This window comes from Trachemys scripta, chromosome 5 (assembly GCF_013100865.1).
Source record: "Trachemys scripta elegans isolate TJP31775 chromosome 5, CAS_Tse_1.0, whole genome shotgun sequence".
Classification (NCBI taxonomy): domain Eukaryota; kingdom Metazoa; phylum Chordata; order Testudines; family Emydidae; genus Trachemys; species Trachemys scripta.
The window spans coordinates 96,952,765-96,972,216 of NC_048302.1; the positions used below are offsets into that span (position 1 = coordinate 96,952,765).

General features: G+C 42.2%; 1 protein-coding gene across 4 annotated transcripts in view; it reads right to left on the minus strand.

Moving 5' to 3' along the window:
• Positions 1–19,452, minus strand: part of KLHL5 (kelch like family member 5) — a 108,557-nt gene that overhangs the window by 24,157 nt on the left and 64,948 nt on the right. For all 4 annotated transcript variants that reach the window (XM_034771128.1, XM_034771129.1, XM_034771130.1 and 1 more), the window contains 3 exons: positions 6,761–6,947; positions 5,429–5,653; positions 4,966–5,128 (listed from right to left, as the gene is read on the minus strand). In XM_034771128.1, the coding sequence (XP_034627019.1) occupies positions 4,966–5,128; positions 5,429–5,653; positions 6,761–6,947 (575 nt within the window). The remainder of the gene's footprint in view (positions 1–4,965; positions 5,129–5,428; positions 5,654–6,760; positions 6,948–19,452) is intronic.

Sequence of the window (19,452 nt, forward strand, 5' to 3'; positions counted from 1 at the left end):
GTTTGTGTTTCTCCCTGTTCCTGTACCTGTACGCCATGTCGTCACTCGGCCCTCCCTCCCTCCCGCCCTCCTTCTCCTGGTCCATCAGATACTACTTTCGCGCCTTTTTTCTGACCAGGCGCCATAGCTAGCACTGGGATCATGGAGCCCGCTCAGATCACCGCGGCAATTATGAGCACTATGAACACCACGCGCATTGTCCTGGAGTACATGCAGAGCCAGAACATGCCAAGGCGAAACCCGGACCAGGCGAGGAGGCGATTGCAGCGCGGCGACGAGAGTGATGAGGAAATTGACATGGCCATAGACCTCTCACAAGGCACAGGCCCCAGCAATGTGGAAATCATGGTGTTACTGGGGCAGGTTGATACCGTGGAACGCCGATTCTGGGCCCGGGAAACAAGCACAGACTGGTGGGACCGCATCGTGCTGCAGGTATGGGACGATTCCCAGTGGCTGCGAAACTTTCGCATGCGTAAGGGCACTTTCATGGAACTTTGTGACTTGCTTTCCCCTGCCCTGAAACGCCAGGATACCAAGATGAGAGCAGCCCTCACAGTTGAGAAGCGAGTGGCAATAGCCCTGTGGAAGCTTGCAACGCCAGACAGCTACCGGTCAGTCGGGAATCAATTTGGAGTGGGCAAATCTACTGTGGGGGCTGCTGTGATCCAATTTGCCAGGGCAATGAAAGACCTGGTGATAGCAAGGGTAGTGACTCTGGGCAACGTGCAGTCAATAGTGGATGGTTTTGCTGAAATGGGATTCCCAAACTGTGGCGGGGCCATAGACGGAACCCATATCCCTATCTTGTCACCGGAGCACCAAGCCACCGACTACATAAACCGCAAGGGGTACTTTTCAATGCTGCTGCAAGCCCTGGTGGATCACAAGGGACGTTTCACCAACATCAACGTGGGATGGCCGGGAAAGGTACATGATGCTCGCGTCTTCAGGAACTCTGCTCTGTTTCGAAAGCTGGAGGAAGGGACTTTCTTCCCGGACCAGAAAGTGACCATTGGGGATGTTGAAATGCCTATCGTGATCCTTGGGGACCCAGCCTACCCCTTAATGCCATGGCTCATGAAGCCATACACAGGCAGCCTGGACAGGAGTCAGGACCTGTTCAACTACAGGCTGAGCAAGTGCCGAATGGTGGTGGAATGTGCATTTGGACGTTTAAAAGCGCGCTGGCGCAGCTTACTGACTCGCTCAGACCTCAGCGAAAAGAATATCCCCATTGTTATTGCTGCTTGCTGTGCGCTCCACAATATCTGTGAGAGTAAGGGGGAGACATTTATGGCGGGGTGGGAGGTTGAGGCAACTCGCCTGGCCGCTGATTACGCGCAGCCAGACACCAGGGCGGTTAGAGGAGCACAGCAGGGCGCGGTGCGCATCAGAGAAGCTTTGAAAACGAGTTTTGTGACTGGCCAGGCTACTGTGTGAAACTTCTGTTTGTTTCTCCTTGATGAACCCTCCAACCCCCCCCCCGACCCGGTTCACTCTACTTCCCTGTAAACCAACCACCCCACCCCACCCTCCCCTCCCCTCCCGCTTGCAGAGGCAATAAAGTCATTGTTTTTTCACATTCATGCATTCTTTATTAGTTCCTTACAGAGGTAGGGGGATAATTGCCAAGGTAGCAGGGATGGGTGGGGGAGGAGGGATGGAAAAGGACACACTGCATTTTAAAACTTTAACTCTTATTGAAGCCCAGCCTTCTGATGCTTGGGCGATCATCTGGGGTGGAGTGACTGGGTGGACGGAGGCCCCCCCACCGTGTTCTTGGGCGTCTGGGTGACGAGGCTATGGAACTTGGGGAGGAGGGCTGTTGGTTACACAGGGGCTGTAGCGGCGGTCTCTGCTCCTGCTGCCTTTCCTGCAACTCAACCATACGCTCGAGCATATCACTTTGATGCTCCAGCAGACGGAGCATTGCCTCTTGCCGTCTGTCTGCAAGCTGACGCCACCTATCGTCTTCAGCCCGCCACCTCTCCTCTCGTTCATGTTGGACTTTTCTCATCTCCGACATTGACTGCCTCCACGCATTCTGCTGTGCTCTATCAGCGTGGGAGGACATCTGCAGCTCCGTGAACATCTCGTCCCTCGTCTTACGTTTTCTCTTTCTAATGTTCACGAGCCTCTGCGAAGGAGAAACATTTGCAGCTGGTGGAGGAGAAGGGAGAGGTGGTTAAAAAAGACACATTTTAGGGAACAATGGGTACACTCTTTCATTACAAGGTCGCATATTTCGGCTTGCAGGCAGCCATCGTAGGCCACAGTGTTTTGGCTTATTTAACCTTCTTAACATGCGGGAAAGGTTGCAAACAGCAGCGCATTTCCCATCTCAAGGATGAATTGGGTTGTCCATTTAAAATGGGGTTTCAATGTAAAAGGAGGGGGCTGCGGTTTCCCGGTTAACATGCGGCACAAACACAAGTAAACCACCCCCCCCACACACACACACACGATTCTCTGGGATGATCACTTCACCCCTCCCCCCCACCGCGTGGTTAACAGCGGGGAACATTTCTGGTCCGAATAGCAGGAACGGGCGCCTCTGAATGTCCCCCTTAATAAAATCACCCCATTTCAACCAGGAGAGCTTTCTGGAGATGTCCCTGGAGGATTTCCGCTCCATCCCCATACACGTTAACAGACTTGCTTGCTTTTTTTTGTAATGTTTACAAATATTTACAAAGTTACACTCACCAGAGGTCTCCTGTGTGCCCTGAGGGTCTTGGGTGAGTTCGGGGGTTACTGGTTCCAGGTCCAGTGTCACAAACATATCCTGGCTGTTGGGGAAACCGGTTTCTCCGCTTCCTTGCTGCTGTGAGCTACCTACAGTACCTCCATCGTCATCTTCCTCGTTCCCCGAACCGTCTTCCCTGTGTGTTTCTCCAGTGAGAGAGTCATAGCACACGGTTGGGGTAGTGGTGGCTGCACCCCCTAGGATCGCATGCAGCTCCGCGTAGTAGCGGCAAGTTTGCGGCTCTGCCCCGGACCTTCCGTTTGCTTCTCTGGCTTTGTGGTAGGCTTGCCTTAGCTCCTTAATTTTCACGCGGCACTGCTGTGTGTCCCTGTTATGGCCTCGGTCCTTCATGGCCTTGGAGATCTTTTCTAATACTTTTCCATTTCTTTTACTGCTACGGAGTTCAGCTATCACTGCTTCATCTCCCCATATGGCGAGCAGATCTCGTACCTCCCGTTCGGTCCATGCTGGAGCTCTTTTGCGATCCTGGGAGGACTCCATGACGGTTACCTGTGCTGATGAGCTCTGCGTGGTCACCTGTGCTCTCCACGCTGGGCAAACAGGAAATGAAATTCAAACCTTCGCGGGTCTTTTCCTGTCTACCTGGTCAGTGCATCTGAGTTGAGAGCGCTGTCCAGAGCGGTCACAATGAAGCACTGTGGGATAGCTCCCGGAGGCCAATAACATCGAATTCCGTCCACACTACCCCAATTCCGACCCGCAAAGGCCGGTTTTATCGCTAATCCCCTCGTCGGAGGTGGTGTAAAGAAACCGGTTTAAAGGGCCCTTTAAGTCGAAAGAAAGGGCCTCGTTGTGTGGACGTGTCCAGGCTTAATTCGGTTTAACGCTGCTAAAGTCGACCTAAACCCGTAGTGTAGACCAGGCCTTAGTCTTTAAGGTGCCACCAGACTCTTTGTTGTTTTTATTAACTCCCTTGTAATCCCAGGACAAAAGGGGACATTAGTGGGTTGCAAGTTGTTGTAATTAACCATAAATCCAGTATCTTTATGAAGATCATGATTTTTAATGTCTAGCAACGTTTTGAATTCAAGCTCCCAGGCTCATCTTTTGAAAAGTGTTTTGCAGGTTTCCTTTGAGGATGAGGACTGATAGGTCAGATATCGAGTGATTTTGTGGGGGCCCAACTCATGAGTTCTGAATGTTTGAGGTTGGCAATACTAAATATTACATCATGTCACCAAAGAAATTTAAGTCCAGGTTTCTCAAACTTTTTTACAGGCCGCATCTTAATACAGTTATTGTTTCATGGGCCAAATCCTCCCTCTCTGTATTCATTCTAATGAACAATGCCACATTATGCAGTATTCATTTTTGAAAGTTTATAATAAGCGATGCTCGGGGGGGATGGGGGGGGCGCAAGGTGGAAGTTCCGCCTAGGGTGCAAAATATCCTTGCACCGGCCCTCAGTGTCAGGGGAGTTAATAGTCTTTAAAATGGATTATTCTACACCCATATCAACATCATCTATAATATAGGCTAAAACTGTACTGCACAGCTATAGATGTTATGTGGATTCTTTACTACAGACATGGACAAGTGGCAGAAATAAAAACACTTAATATATTTTAGAAGCCTTTTTCTACTTCTAAAAATAAGGACTAGTGCAAGTCTTTGTTGGTTTAGTAAACTTTGTGCTTTCATTCTTCTAAAAACGTGAGAACTCGAACATGTCTTGTTTTTCAAAAAAATAATTGTGTGACTTGAAGTATTTTGCTTTAATTAGGTCATGGCTTTGAAGATGTAGTTCTAAACTACAAAAGCCAAAGAAGAAGAAACTATTACCTGTATGTATTAAAGTTTGGTTTTGGCAAATTTGATTATTTTGCCATTTGCAGAGTTACAAAAGGTTAATTTTCATCAATACATAGGTTCAACACTAACAGAAACTAGAACTCCAACTGGTGCCCTCAGCAAAGGTGTCAGGGACTTCATTAATAAGGAGATAGAATTGCTTGCTTGCCCTTAGAGATGGCTCCTTCTTTACAGCACTGAACCACATTGCGGTGTTATGGGGAAGCTTGCATAGTCAATGCTGTACTTTTTCCATAAGAAGAGGACTTCTGTTCCCAGTACTATCAACTAACATCTTTCATGAGCAATACATTCATTTTAAAATATTTCTAAAGCTACATTTAAAAAATTAATGTAAACAAAAATTGGGCCAAATTATTTCTCAAGAAAATGCCTTTGCTTACTTTCCATTTAATACTGCTACACCAACAGTGCTCCTTGGAGTTGACATACTGGCTACAAAGTTCCATTGACGAGCTTGTGGATCCCATCTTTCTACTGTATTCAGGTAGCTCCAACCATCATGCCCTCCTACAGCATACATAGGACCTTCCAATACAGCTACCCCTAAAAAACAGAGAGAAACAACTGCTTCCTGGAAAAACAAAGGGCATCACTTTTCCATTACCCCTACCAAAAAAGGTGCACCTTTAAAATAAATACAAATCACATCCTCTTTTGGCTGCCAATATTAAATACGTTCACAGCAAATCAATCAAAATAATTTGTCACTTTAATTTTAGCTGATTTCAGAGTTTAGATTTAGGCTAGTATCAAGATAAAACCAAATGAGCTTTAAAGAGAGATTTTAACTGCTCTTAACCAATCATAGGTTTAGCATTTTAAAAATTATGAAGTTATACATACCAAGGCCATGCCGATGTGTGGACATAGGTGGCATTACACTCCAAGTTTTTGTTTTGGGGTTGTAGCACTCCACGGTATTCAATGTCTTCAGTCCATCTCTACCACCAACAACATACAACTTATCATCTAATACTGCAACTCCAAACTGTAACCTTCTCCCATTCATATTTGCTACAGGAGTCCACATGTTGGTACGCAGTTCATATTTTTCAATGCTCGTAGCTCCTTAACAGAAATATATACACGTTATAGTCAAAGAGAACAGTTATTTGCAGTAAGTGTTCTATTTAAATTACTGGCAGAAGGCTTGATCCTCCAGCCTGCTGAGCCCTCTGGATTTGATCCTGAAATTCACTTAAGCCTATGCTTAACTTAAAAATGCAAGTAGTATTCTTTATTTATTTTTTTAATTTTAATTTTAATTATATTATTTATTTTTTAAGCATGTAATTAATCCCAGATTAATTACATGTTTAAAAATTAAATATTTTGAAGGGCAAGAGCCAGAATGCTCAACATCCTTGCTGGATTAAGCCTATAAAGAGCATTAAATTTTCAGAAAGTGACATAAAATGAACCTGACAGAACTATATTTAGGTATTAAGATTAACCTCATATCATATTTAGCACAAAATCTGAAGTTCTGTGAAAAAATGCAGGTTCATACATATACACACACATACACATTCACAGTCTATATACAACTAACATAATTTGTATAATCTGTATTAATAGAATGTTAAAATTAATACACAAACTAAGAATGAATGAAAATGTGTTCTAATTCTCGTGGCATTCATAACTCACTAAAATGTTTCTAGTTATCACCACACAGCAAGAAAGCTCATAAAAGTACCATTCTGAGACACCTTGATAGAATGTCTTAATAGTCAATAAGGGTATGAGTTAAATATTCTGTAGCAGCTTTCACTTATTTTTGTTTGTATTCAAGTCTTCATTAATATTAACATTTTTATGTATAATTTCCTTAAGTTTTTAACCATGTTAATTAACACTCAAGTGAACAGAGGTGATTTTCCATTCATTTGACTGAACATCTAAATGAACAGAAGTGAGGCGATCCCATTACTGGTTTACAACAACCATAACTCAGCTTCCTGCACACATGTAATATTTTTATTGCTATATATGTCTATTACTGAAGTAAAAAACATCAGTAGATATATGTGAATTTTGTACATTATAATGTATAGCCTTTGAATGTTTTAATTTATATCCTACATACATATCTAATAAATATATCTTTACAAAACTCTACTCAACTGATTTTCAATATACATTATCATCAACTAAAATTATGTAAACCAATACCTTTTGTTGCATCCATTCCTCCAACTGCAAACAACACTCCTACTGTAGACTTTCTAGGCTTTGTGCGAGGACTTTGTAACATGGGTCGTCTCTCAGGCAACAGATGGTATTTCATTGCTTCCATAATGAGTTTTTGACATTCAATGTCATCCTTAAAGAGGGCATTATTTTCCATGTCTGCCAGAAACTGGCAAAAATAAAATTAAACACGTTAAAGTGCTAAGCAAATGGCAAGAAGTTTAAAAGAATAAAAATTATAATGGAACATTTTGTCTGAAAAATATTGCTGTCTGGCTTACAATAAACATCGTCAGAATGATCACACAAATAGAAAAAGTGTAAAATTAGATGAATCAATGTACAGAACACTCACATATTTTGAAATATACTTAGAAAGATAGAAGAAGGGAAGGAATGAGGTTCACCTTATTCTAATGGGCGATTCCTGCTCAATGCTCCAAAGGAAGACACAATAAATTTCCCAATGTCACTGCCAATATACCCAGAGGAAAATGCTTCCTATCAAATTTGTCACTCAATTTAACCCTGGCCATATGTATCAAGAATCACAATAATTACAGCAAAATATCTAATCTGGGGGTGTCAAAGACATTGCAGCAAAAGTTGGACTCTTCAAAGTAGATTCTGTTCCCAACTCTGCAAATGACCTATTCTGTGATCTTGTAAAATTCACTTTTCCGCTCTGTACCTCAGTACAGTACCATAGAGGCTGAAATGGCAAAGCGGGAAGGAGGCAGAGGTCTATACAATGACATTTATACTAGGGCTGTCGATTAATCACAGTTAACTCATGATTAACTCAAAAAATTAATTGAGATTAATCGCAGTTTTAATTGCACTGTTAAGCAATAAAATACCAATTAAGATTTATTAAATATTTTTGGATGTTTTGCTGCATTTTCAAATATATTTATTTCAGTTACAACACAGAATACAAACTGTACAGTGCTCACTTTATATTATTATTTTGATTACTAATATTTGCACTCTAACAATGCTAAACAAAAGAAATAGTATTTTTCAGTTCACCTCATATAAGTACTGAAGTGAAATTTACAAATGAAGATTTTTTTTTGTTACATAACTGCTAAACAAAAACAATGTAAAACTACAAAAACAAAACAATGTAAAACTTCAGAGTCTAGAAGTCCACTCAGTCCTACTTCTTGTTCAGCCAATCACAAAGACAAACAAGTTTCTTTATATTTACAGGACATAATGTTGCCTGCTTATTATTTACAGTGTCATCTGAAAGTGAGAACAGGCGTTCGCATGGCACTTTTGTAGCCGGCACTGCAAGGAATTTAAACATACGTATGCTGCTTCATGCTTTGGCCACCAATCCAGAGGTCACGCTTCCATGCTGATGACACTCGTTAAAAAATAATGCGTTGATTAAATTTGTGACTGAACTCCTTGGGGGGAGAACTGTATGTCTCCTGCTGTGTTTTACCCATAATCTTCCATGTATTTCATATTATAGCAATTTTAGATGATGACTCAGCACATGTTGTTCATTTAAAAAACATTTTCATGCAGATTTGACAAAACACAAAGAAGGTACCAATGTGAAATTTCTAAAGATAGCTACGGCACTCGACCCAAAGATTAAAAAGCTGAAATGCCTTCCAAAATCTGAGAGGGTCGAGGTGTGGAGCCTGCTTTCAGAAGTATTAAAAGAGCAACACTCCGATGTGGAAACTACAGAACCCGAACCACCAAAAAAGAAAATCAACCTTCTGCTGGTGGCATCTGACTCAGATGATGAAAACTTGTGTCGGTCTGCACTGCTTTGGATTATCATCGAGCAGAACCCGTCATCAACATGGACTCATGTCCTCTAGAAGGCTGTTGAAGCATGAAGTGACATATGAATCTTTAGCGCATTTTGCACATAAATATCATGTGATGCTGGCTACCACAGTGCCATGAGAATGCCTGTTCTCACTTTCAAGTGACATTGTAAACAAGAAGTGGGCAGCCTTATCTTCTGCAAATGTAAACAAACTTGTTTTTCTGAGCAATTGGCTGAACAAGAAGTAGGACTGACTGGACTTGTGGGCTCTAAAGTTTTACATTGTTTTATAAATCCAACTTTCATGATAAAGAGATCGCACTACAGTACTTGCAATAGGGGAATTGAAAAATACTATTTTTTTTTACAGTGCAAATATTTGTAATAAAAATAAATATAAACTGAGCACTGTATAACTTTGTATTCTGTGTTGTAATTGAAATCAATATATATGAAAATGTAGAAAACATCCAAAATATTTAAATAGTATTCTATTATTGTTTAACAGCACGATTAATCGTGTGATTAATCACAATTAATTTTTTTAATCATGTGATTAATCTTTTTAATCGTGTGATTAATCGTGATTAATTTTTTTAATTGCTTGACAGTCCTAATTTATACAGTGTTTATTACGATAGCATCTAAGCACTGCACAGGTATAAAAACACTAAGACCTGATCTACACCTAAAATGTAGGCTGAACTAGCTACATTGCTCAGGCGTATGAAAAAGTCACATCTTCAAAAGATGTAGGTAAGCTGACCTAAGCCCTGGTATACGTTGATAGAAGAATTTTTTTGACAATTTCACTACCCGCCTCTTGAGGGGGTGGATTAACTACAGTGACAGAAAAACCCCTTCCATCACTGTAGTAAGTGTCTACACTACAGCGGCACAGCTGCAATGCCATAGCTGTGTCAGTCTAAACATCTGTAGTGTAGACATGCTCTTAAGATCTGCCAAGGGGGCAGTTGTTATGTAGACCCCTATTATGAGTGGGATGTTAGTTCTTCACACTGTTCTTGGTTCAATCTTAGATTGCTACTTTTGAACACACCAATGAGTTTTCTTCTGTACTGGTTCTATGTGCAAATGCACTGATCAAACTCAACTTCATTTCATTGCAGCATGATGAAATGAGTCCCAGGTTCATCACATGTGCTAAAAAGTCTACAGAACAGTATCAAGTATTCTAAAAAGTTAGGAAATATACATTAAGAGAACTGTACAATTAGGTCCAGTAAAAAGACGACTGAGGTCAGACATGAAAGCATAATTTCTTCTGGAGAGATGGTCATCGTGTATAATTCCCAGCATAAACAAGAAGAGATGGAGACTGTGGCTCCTTCAGTAAGAAATATTGCTTTTCCTTATGATGCATGGATTGGATGAAGATGGCAGTCAGCCATGACAGATCTCATATTCCTGCCTGCCTCCAGAGAACCATCTCACTTTCAAGTGTACTAACCAAGCTCTCTCAAAGATTGCCCCTGTAGGTTAGCCAGGTTCACTGAATTGATTTGGTTATTGACCACAAAAGCATAAGCATCTCTTGTGAATTTAGAGCTGCCTAGATTTAACAAAGCCCACTATTGGTTGGGGTGGTGGTATATTTTCCCAGTGGCTCCTCATTGAAGTATTGTGTCACACATAAACACAAAGATCCCAGGAGATGAGTTGTCTAACTGCTGCACCATCCTTTAAAGATTGTGTAGTGTGCACTCCCTCTGTGGATTTGCTAGCTGATACAAAGGAGAGAGGCAAGGCCATGGCTTCTACCTCACTCCTTTTTTGACAGGCTAGTACTCAGGTGAATGCAAGATCTCAATTGTGCCCAGCTGCAACATGGGAACATAAGGAAAGGAGGCACATTGCACCCACTTCTCTGACTTGTGCCTCTGTGCAGGAGCCAAGCACAATTTTCCCCTTAGTATGAAGTTTTGTACACCCAATTCCTTTATTCCTTTTGAAGTTTTGCACTCAATTTATGTAATTCACTTGTTTGTGATATTCCTACTTTATTTTTTGTTTTTGTTTCTCAGCTCTCTTGGGGCTTTTGAACCCAACATTTGTTATCATGCTGCAAAAATATCTAAAAAAATACTAGATTTCTGTAAAATAAAAGAATCAATTTCACAACTATTAGGTCTTACTCCATTTTATGCTGGAAAAGGGAACATATTGCATACATATTTTTCCTTTGCCAAAAGTGATAAATTCAGGTCAGCATAGAGGCAGCAAAATGAGTTAAGGCAAAGGTTCTCAAACTGTTGTCTGCAGACCACCAGTGCTCCGCGAGCTCCATTCAGGTGGTCTGCGGATAGCTACTTCTAAGGTGCAAACCTGGGCGGCTGCAACAAGAGAATGAAGGGCCACCCACCTAATTAGTGGAGCCGCACAGGTGTGGCTCCACTAATTAGGTGCCTGGTCCCTGGGGAAGAAGCACAGGTAAGGTGAGGTGATGGCCTTCAAGGGGATAGGTGGGAGGGTACAGTGGGGTGAGAAAAGGGAGGTGTGGGGAATTTGGGATGTGCAGGGCTGCGGCAGCCAGAGAAAAAGGCAACTTTCCCCAGCACCAGGGCTGCGGCTGCTGGGGAGAGACGGCCCCCCTTCCCAGCCTCAGCTCTGTGGTGGGGGAGAGACCCCCTTCCCTCCTGGCCCCAGCATGGGGGCTTCTGCAGCAGGGGAGAGAGGGCACATCCATTGCATTAGAAAGACTACTGATATTAAAATGTGAGTTGTGTGCTTTTATTTGTAGGGAAAAAAGTTAAATATTAAGTTTTTTTATGTAGCGCTTTTATCCAAAGTGCTTTACAATAGTTAGCTAGTGGTACAAACATTTGGAAAGATCCCTAAGTGGTCCGCTGAGACCCTCAGCAATTTTCAAGTGGTCCGCGAAAAAAGAAGTTTGAGAACCACTGAGTTAAGGAAGTAAACAGAACTATAGATTTATAAAAAAGTTTTCCATCAGATTTTAACAACTTATGTTTTTAGACAAATGCAAAATACCATAATTAATATTTTCAACTTGGCTTTAGCAAAGGTTTGCTTCTATTTGAAAAGCAAATTAAAATCCCTTTGATTAAAACCATCAGTAAGAAGGAACAGTGCCTATCTTAGTTTTCATCATTCTCAGTTGCAATACTTCACCTGAACTGCTTTTTTTTAATACAAAGCAGTGCTTGCTACTTTGACAATCTTACACTCATTTAATTATTAGAAAATTGCTAAACTGAAAGAAATGTTACAATGTTTTAAATGTTGGCATGCAATGCTCTATACTTGTGTACAGACAGAATATCAGTGTCACACTGCTGTCTAAAAGAACGAGGAGTACTTGTGGCACCTTAGAGACTAACAAATTTATTTGAGCATAAGCTAAAACATTTGATATTAGGCCACTATATTCCTGAATAAAAAGGACCAGATAAGATTCTCTCTATATATATATACACACATGTAAACACAACTCCTTAACTGGCTGAATGGATTACTTTTGATGCCACACATAAGTGCCTCTACAACACCACCAACCTCTGCATCCTTCTAGATCAAGACTAAGAGTAGGCACTGAAATCTGCTTTCCTATAATACAGAAGGCTACCAAAAGGACAACAGTCTGACCTCAACCCAGTCCTTGGATCTACTTTTGAGACTGACAAGTACTATTTAACCTTTTTTGGGGGGGGCGGGGGATGGGGGAGATCAAACCCACTAAAGCTGTATAAATTAATACTTCTTGCAAAATTCTTCTTTGCATCTCCAAACAACAAATATATCTACTCACTAGAATAGAGAACCCCAGCATAACTATGATTTACTATAGCACAAGGTTTGGACCTATGAAAATAATTCCATGATAACTAAAAATATAAGCAGTCTAAGGCTGTTTTTGACTAAAAAAACCCAAACTGTGTTCTTGTGACTAAGTCCACTGTATTGCAATTCATTGTAAATTAATATTCCCCACTGAAACAACCTGTCTTGACTTATATATTTTACAAATGCTAACCATTTAATAGAATGCATTATAATCATTATAATTTAATTATAATGCATTCTGATTTTAAGTTTTAACTGATCAACACTGATAAAACAACCCCAATTAAAGAAAAAGAAATGTGTGTATCCAGTAAAAACCTGCAAAACACTGGAAATAGTTACTTGTATCTAAGGGCTTGTCTAAATGGAGCAGTAATATGGATTATGGGAGCATGACTTCTAAAGCACACTTATGTGTTACTCATTAATTGGTCCATGCAGACCCCATTGGAGTGCACCAAAGGTTCTCTAGTGCACTTTAAAGTAATGCTGTGTGAGAGAGTACTATGTTAAAGTGCTCTAGAGAACATCACAAAGAGATTACTTATTACAGTATATATATATTATACTATACAATGTAACATACATTACTCATTACAATATATACTAAGAGAAAGCCCCCCAAAAGCCCTGATTTTTTTGACATCTACATAAAAGGCAACAATTGCTAAAAATAAACCCTGAAAAATGCAATTAATAAACCCCCAAAAACAAAAGCCCCAATTATAAATTACAGTTTTCTGGGGATTTGGTTATTTATGTAGCTCCTTGCACCAAATTTCAAAGACATTTATAACTGAGCAATTACAAATGGTGCATTATAAGCACATCTGAAAAACATATGCAGAAAGAGGTATAATGTTTGTATATTTGGAACAAATTTTTTAGCAGTAATTTAAAACAGAAAATTCTAAAGTACTAGGAGCTTCTGAAGAAAAGAAAGCTGAATCTCTCACAGTTAGGAATGTGATTAATCAACTTTTCAGAATATGATCAAAGACCAGATACTAGCCACTGGAACCTGGTAAACACATAATACAAATACAAATAAACAACTATGTCACAAGCCTTTGCAACAGCAACAAGATTTTCCAGATGTCTAGGATGCTGCTTCTGTCAATAAACAGGGATGCCAGAATGTACAATGGTAGCTTCAAATAAATTTTTATAAATAAAACTGATGAAATAGAGGTTCCATTATAAGTTTTGCTGCCATTAGCTCTACAGTCCTATAACATTCTTCTTCTTCTTCGTTTAGCCAGATAGTTGGCCATAGCGATAGTTCACCATTTGGTCCATTCCTGCACAACCGCAAAGGCTTGACGGTCTGAGAGTCAAACATCGGAACAGACTTGATAAACTCATGTACTGGGCCACCTCCACTCCTCGATTCGTGGAATTTTCTCCCGGATGTTTCAAGCCACCCGGAGAACGACATTCGCTGGAATGTCCTGTGGCATCCTTGCGACATGTCTGAAAAGCATAAGGCGCCACCTGTGGACAATGGCGCTAGTAGTCTGTAGTCCCAAACAACCATAAACATCTGCATTACAGATGAAGTCATGCTACTTTATACCCAGTATACAACGTTGACATTTTGTGTAAAATGCCTTCAGCTTTGTCCAGTCTGTTCAGTATAGTGTCCATGTTTCGCACCCGTACAACAGTATGGAAGGATACAGCTCAAATAAATCCTGAACTTGGTTGTCATACTAAGATGATGTTGATTCCATATCTGTTGTAGACGGCCCATGGCAGATGTGCGATGCCAATCTGATGGAGAACCTCTGTGTGAGAATTGGAGGAGATAGTACCGTAAGTATAGAACCCAAAGCTGGAAACTGATTTGACAGTTTCATTGTTCAAAGAGATTGGAGTCGCAGGTGGACCTGGTCCTAGATTTTTCAGTTTTGTCTTTGACTATGAAGCATGAAGACCAATCTTAGCTGACTCCCCCTCCATATGCTGGAGTGCCTCATGAAACCTGTCGGGGCTCCGTACTAAAAGATCATCATCAGCGTAGTCAAGGTCTGTGAGCGAGAGATCACCAATCTCAATGCCTATCGACCTAACAGAATGATGCATTATGAAATCCATTGGCCGACAAAAGAGTGCAGGGGCCAGAACGCAGCCCTGCCTAACACCAGATACTGATTTAAAAGGCGTTGACATCCAGTTCCCCAGACAAACATGGGCAGTGATTCCATTATGCAGTTCTCTAATCAAGTCCAGCAGAGTAGTAGGGACACCTACACCCTTTAAGGCCTTCCGTAACGTGACACGGTCTACTGAATCAAATGCAGCCTTAACATCAACATACGCTATGTGCAGGTGCTTCCTGAACTCATGATTTATCTCTGACAACTACCGAAGGGCCAAAATGGCATCTAATTTGGAACTGTTCCTCATAAAGCCTGACTGTTGGGGACAACGCTTCCGATGTAGCAAAGGCTCCAGGCATGCCAGCAAAACATGCGCAAATACCTTTCCTGGAACGGAGAGCAAGGTGATTGGCCTGTAGCTCTTACATTCGCTGCACAGTCCCTTGCCCTTATAGAGTGAGATCACAATACCATCCTTCCAGGCAGTTGGCAGGGTTCCAGTTCTCCATACCAGACAAAAGATGGCCAGAAGTGATGCTGCTACAGGATCAATAGCACATTTTAGCAGCTCTGAGGGGATGCCATCAGCACCAGCTGCGCGTCCATTTTTCAGTTTAGAGATGGCATACTTCACTTCATTCAATGTTGGTGCATCAGTACAAATGTCTGGATCCAGAACCGCAGTGACTGAGAGATCCTCCAGTTCTGAACAAGTGGCAGCTGGAGGATGGTTCAGGGCACTGTGATAATGTTCCACCCAGCGTGAGAGAATGTCATCATCCGATTTACATGGATGGCCTTGGCTAGCATTCAGGATACCATTTGTAGTGACTACCTCTTGACCACTGAGGTTGTGAATGGCGTGGAATACTGGTGGCAAGTCTCTCCTGGCTAAGCCAAATTCAACATCATCTGCCACTTGGTTATAATATGCCTTGCGATTGCGGCGTGCCAGGGTGTTAAATTTTCGCTTCAGCTGATTATGAGTGTGTTTATCACCATGCTGGCGCGCTGAGGCCTTCAATTTAATTATCTGGAAGGCCTCCTCCGATAGCCATGGTCGACGTGCTGGATGCTTATAGTCAATCGTCTGCTCAGTAGATTGGTTGAGGGGAGAAGAAAACAGGAACCAGGCAACCTCCATGTCGTCTGGCAGATTAGCTAGAGCTGAGAATCTGTTGCTGACATCAATACAAAACCTGTTGGCTAAACCTGGCACACGGAGTGCGTAGATGTCAAACTTCATCATCAGAGAGGGCTTACCTGCTCATTGGAACATCAACACCATACGGGTAACCACTAGATGGTGATCTGTGTTCGCCGCGCATTCTGCACCACAATAAACTCTACAGCAGGCGAAGATATGCCTATCGTGTGTAATGATGTGGGCCAACTCCTTTTGACTGACACAATCATGAGAGATCCATGACATCTGGTGTAAGCGTCGCCACTTGAACCATGACCCAAGAATGGAAAGATTCTGGGAGGCACAGAATGTAAGCAAGCGGCAAGAGTTATTATTGGGTGTGCCTGAACCATAAAGACCAATGACCTGTTCAAACCCAGTTCACAGGGAGCCAGTCACTGCATTTAGGTCACTCAAGATCACGAGATTATCATGTGGAAGGACTGTGCATACTAGATGTTCCAATTGATCACAGAAATTATCTTTAACTGAGGGTATGTCTACACTACGAAATTAGGTCGAATTTATAGAAGCCAGTTTTATAGATATCGGTTTTATACAGTCGATTGTGTGTGTTCCCACATAAAATGCTCTAAGTGCATGAAGCCGGTGGACCGCGTCCACAGTACCAAGGCTAGCGTCGACTTCCGGAGCGTTGCACTGTGGGTAGCTATCCCACAGTTCCCGCCAATTGGAATTCTGGGTTGAGATCCCAATGCCTGATGATGCAAAACAGTGTCGCGGGGGGTTCTGGGTACATGCCGTCAGGTCCCTCCCCCTCCGTCAGAGCAACGGCAGACAATCAATTCGCGCCTTTTTACCTGGGTTACCTGTGCAGACAACATACCACGGCAAGCATGGAGCCCGCTCAGCTCAGCTCACCGTCACCATATGTCATCTGGGTGCTGGCAGACATGGTACTGCATTGCTACACAGCAGCAGCTAATTGCCTTTTGGCAGTAGACAGTGCAGTATGACTGGTATCCATCGTCGTCATACTCCAGTTCAATCATAGGCACCTGGGCAGACATGCTTTGTCTCCTGGAGACTCAGTCCTGCCGGCAGTCCTATTGAACCGTCTTGACGATGATGGCTAGCAGTCGTAGTACAGTATCTTCTGCCAAGCACCCAGAAGATGCCGAGGGCTATCAGTCATGCTGCACCGTCTGCTGCCAGCCTAAGATGTAAAAAATAGATGGACCAGATTTGTTCTGTGGGCTGTAGTCCACGAAAGCTTATGCTCTAATAAATTTGTTAGTCTCTAAGGTGCCACAAGTACTCCTGTTCTTCTTTTTGCAGATTTGTTCTGTATTCATTTGCTTCCCCCTCCCTCCGTGGTCACCTGTGCTCTCCACGCTGGGCAAACAGGAAATGAAATTCAAAAGTTCGCAGGGCTTTTCCTGTCTACCTGGTCAGTGCATCTGAGTTGAGAGTGCTGTCCAGAGCGGTCACAATGAAGCACTGTGGGATAGCTCCCGGAGGCCAATAACGTCGAATTCCGTCTACACTACCCCAAATCCGACCCACAAAGGCCGATTTTAGCGCTAATCCCCTCGTCGGAGGTGGAGTAAAGAAACCGGTTTAAAAGGCCCTTTAAGTCGAAAGAAAGGGCTTTGTCGTGTGGACGTGTCCAGGCTTAATTCGATTTAACCCTGCTAAAGTCGATCTAAACTCATAGTGTAGACCAGGGCTTAGTCAAAAGATTCCTCTGTCGACACAGACTACTATGACAGTGAAGTAACCGTGTTGATGTTTAAGATATGCAATTAGTAAATGAGGAGACATAGGCATCCAGGTTGTCAGGGAGGACTTGGCTTCGTGTCGCAATAGTACTGCTACACCATATAAATGGTTGGGGCTGCCAGAATACAGTAGGAAAGAATCGTCCACCTCATGATGTCTGTGATCCATCAGCCTTGCTTCTATTAGTCCTGCGATTGATATACCAAGACAGTCCATTTCGGGTGAGACAGCGACCTGATGACCATGCCTGTGAAGAGTTGCAATATTCCAAGTTGCAATTTTGGTGGACTGCTGGAGATCCCAGATACAATTGCATGCATTGTCACAATGTACTCCAAATGTGCCTGTCGACATCAGTGGACGTGCGTTCCTAGGGGGGCTTTGGCATGAATCCATCATGTTTGCACTGAGGGAAGACGGCACCGACGGGGCATCTACAGCTGAAAATAAGGCAGGGGCTTTAACCCTGGTACTGAGTACTAGGTTATTCATGGTCAAAAAAAAGAGCCAATGATTACCCCGGGAAATATCTCGTCCTAGGATGAGATGGAGATGCAGTAACGCAACCTTATTCCTAGTCTACCAGTACTGGCTTCATGCTGTATGACCTGAGCCATTGAGTCTTTCTCAGCGACTTCCTTTGCCTCGGGTAGCTAGGTGCAGCTGCTGCCCTGCATCTTTGCTGCCTGTGTTAGCCATCATTTTCAGGGTTCACGTTGGATCTGTCCACCTCGCATAATGCCCAATGCAATATTTTGGACAAACCTTCATCGCTGATGGCATAGCTCCAACGAGCAATCCCCTACTTCAAATGCTCTGTAATTTTTTTTAAGTTTGTGAGTTTAAGTCCCCACATCTCTACTTATAACAAAATGGCTTTTAGTGAGCCCTCCAATTTTCTGTCTCCTTTCTTCCAAACAGCTTTGAACCTTCTACCATAAAATTGGAAACAGTTTCATTATATTTTACTGTGTTTGCTATGTCACATTGCCCATTGCTGTGTGATCATGTAACAAAACATTATACTATAACGCACCCTCATGGGTCAGAGTGAAGGCTGTTGTTGCAACTTAATTCAATTTCCTGATTTATGTGTGATTAACACTCATTTTAAAAATACTTCAATTTCATTTTTTGAGGAATCTGAAAAAATGGAATAAATGAAAAAGGTGATAGAAATGTAGAATCAGAAATGCCAGCATACATCTGCAAAAGATGGAAGAAAAGTGAGAGACACAATAGTGGTTGTAATCAAGTATTGTTTTGGTGTTTTACCCTTAATGTTTAGTGTCCAATTAGTACTGATCACGCCCAATTTCTCTTGATTTTATATTTATTTACTAATTTCTGTAAATTCTATTTCCAAGGACTCTAGATGTTTCAATTACAGTCGATTAAAAGACAAGAACAATATAAAAATAGCTAAGAACATAAGAACAGGGTCAGACCAGAGGTCCATCAAGCCCAGTATCCTGTCCTCTGTCAGAGGCCAATGGCAGGTGCCCCAAAGGGAATGAACAGACAGGTTATCATCAAGTGATCCATGCCCTATCACCCAATCCCAGCTTCTGGCAAATTCCTGCCCATCCTGGCTAATAGCCATTGATGGACCTATCTTCCATGAATCTATCTAGCTCCCTTTTGAACCCGTTATTGTATTGGCCTTCACAACACCCTCTGGCAAGGAGTTCCAGAGGTTGACAGTGTGTTGCGTGAAAAAATACTTATGTTAAACATATGCTGAACAAAATAAGTAAGCCTTAACTTATTTCCTGAAGGTCAATGGACTCTGACCTTAATAAGTTTCTAAAGAAAGTGAATTACAAATGCAGGGACCCACAGCTCAGTAAGTTCTGCCACTGGTTATGGAGTACTCAAATGTAAGTACACCTCTACCTTGATATAACGCTGTCCTTGGGAGTCAAAAAATCTTAACGCATTATAGGTGAAACCGCGTTATATCGAACTTGCTTTGATCTGCCGGAGTGCACAGCCCCGCTCCCCCAGAGCACTGATTTAC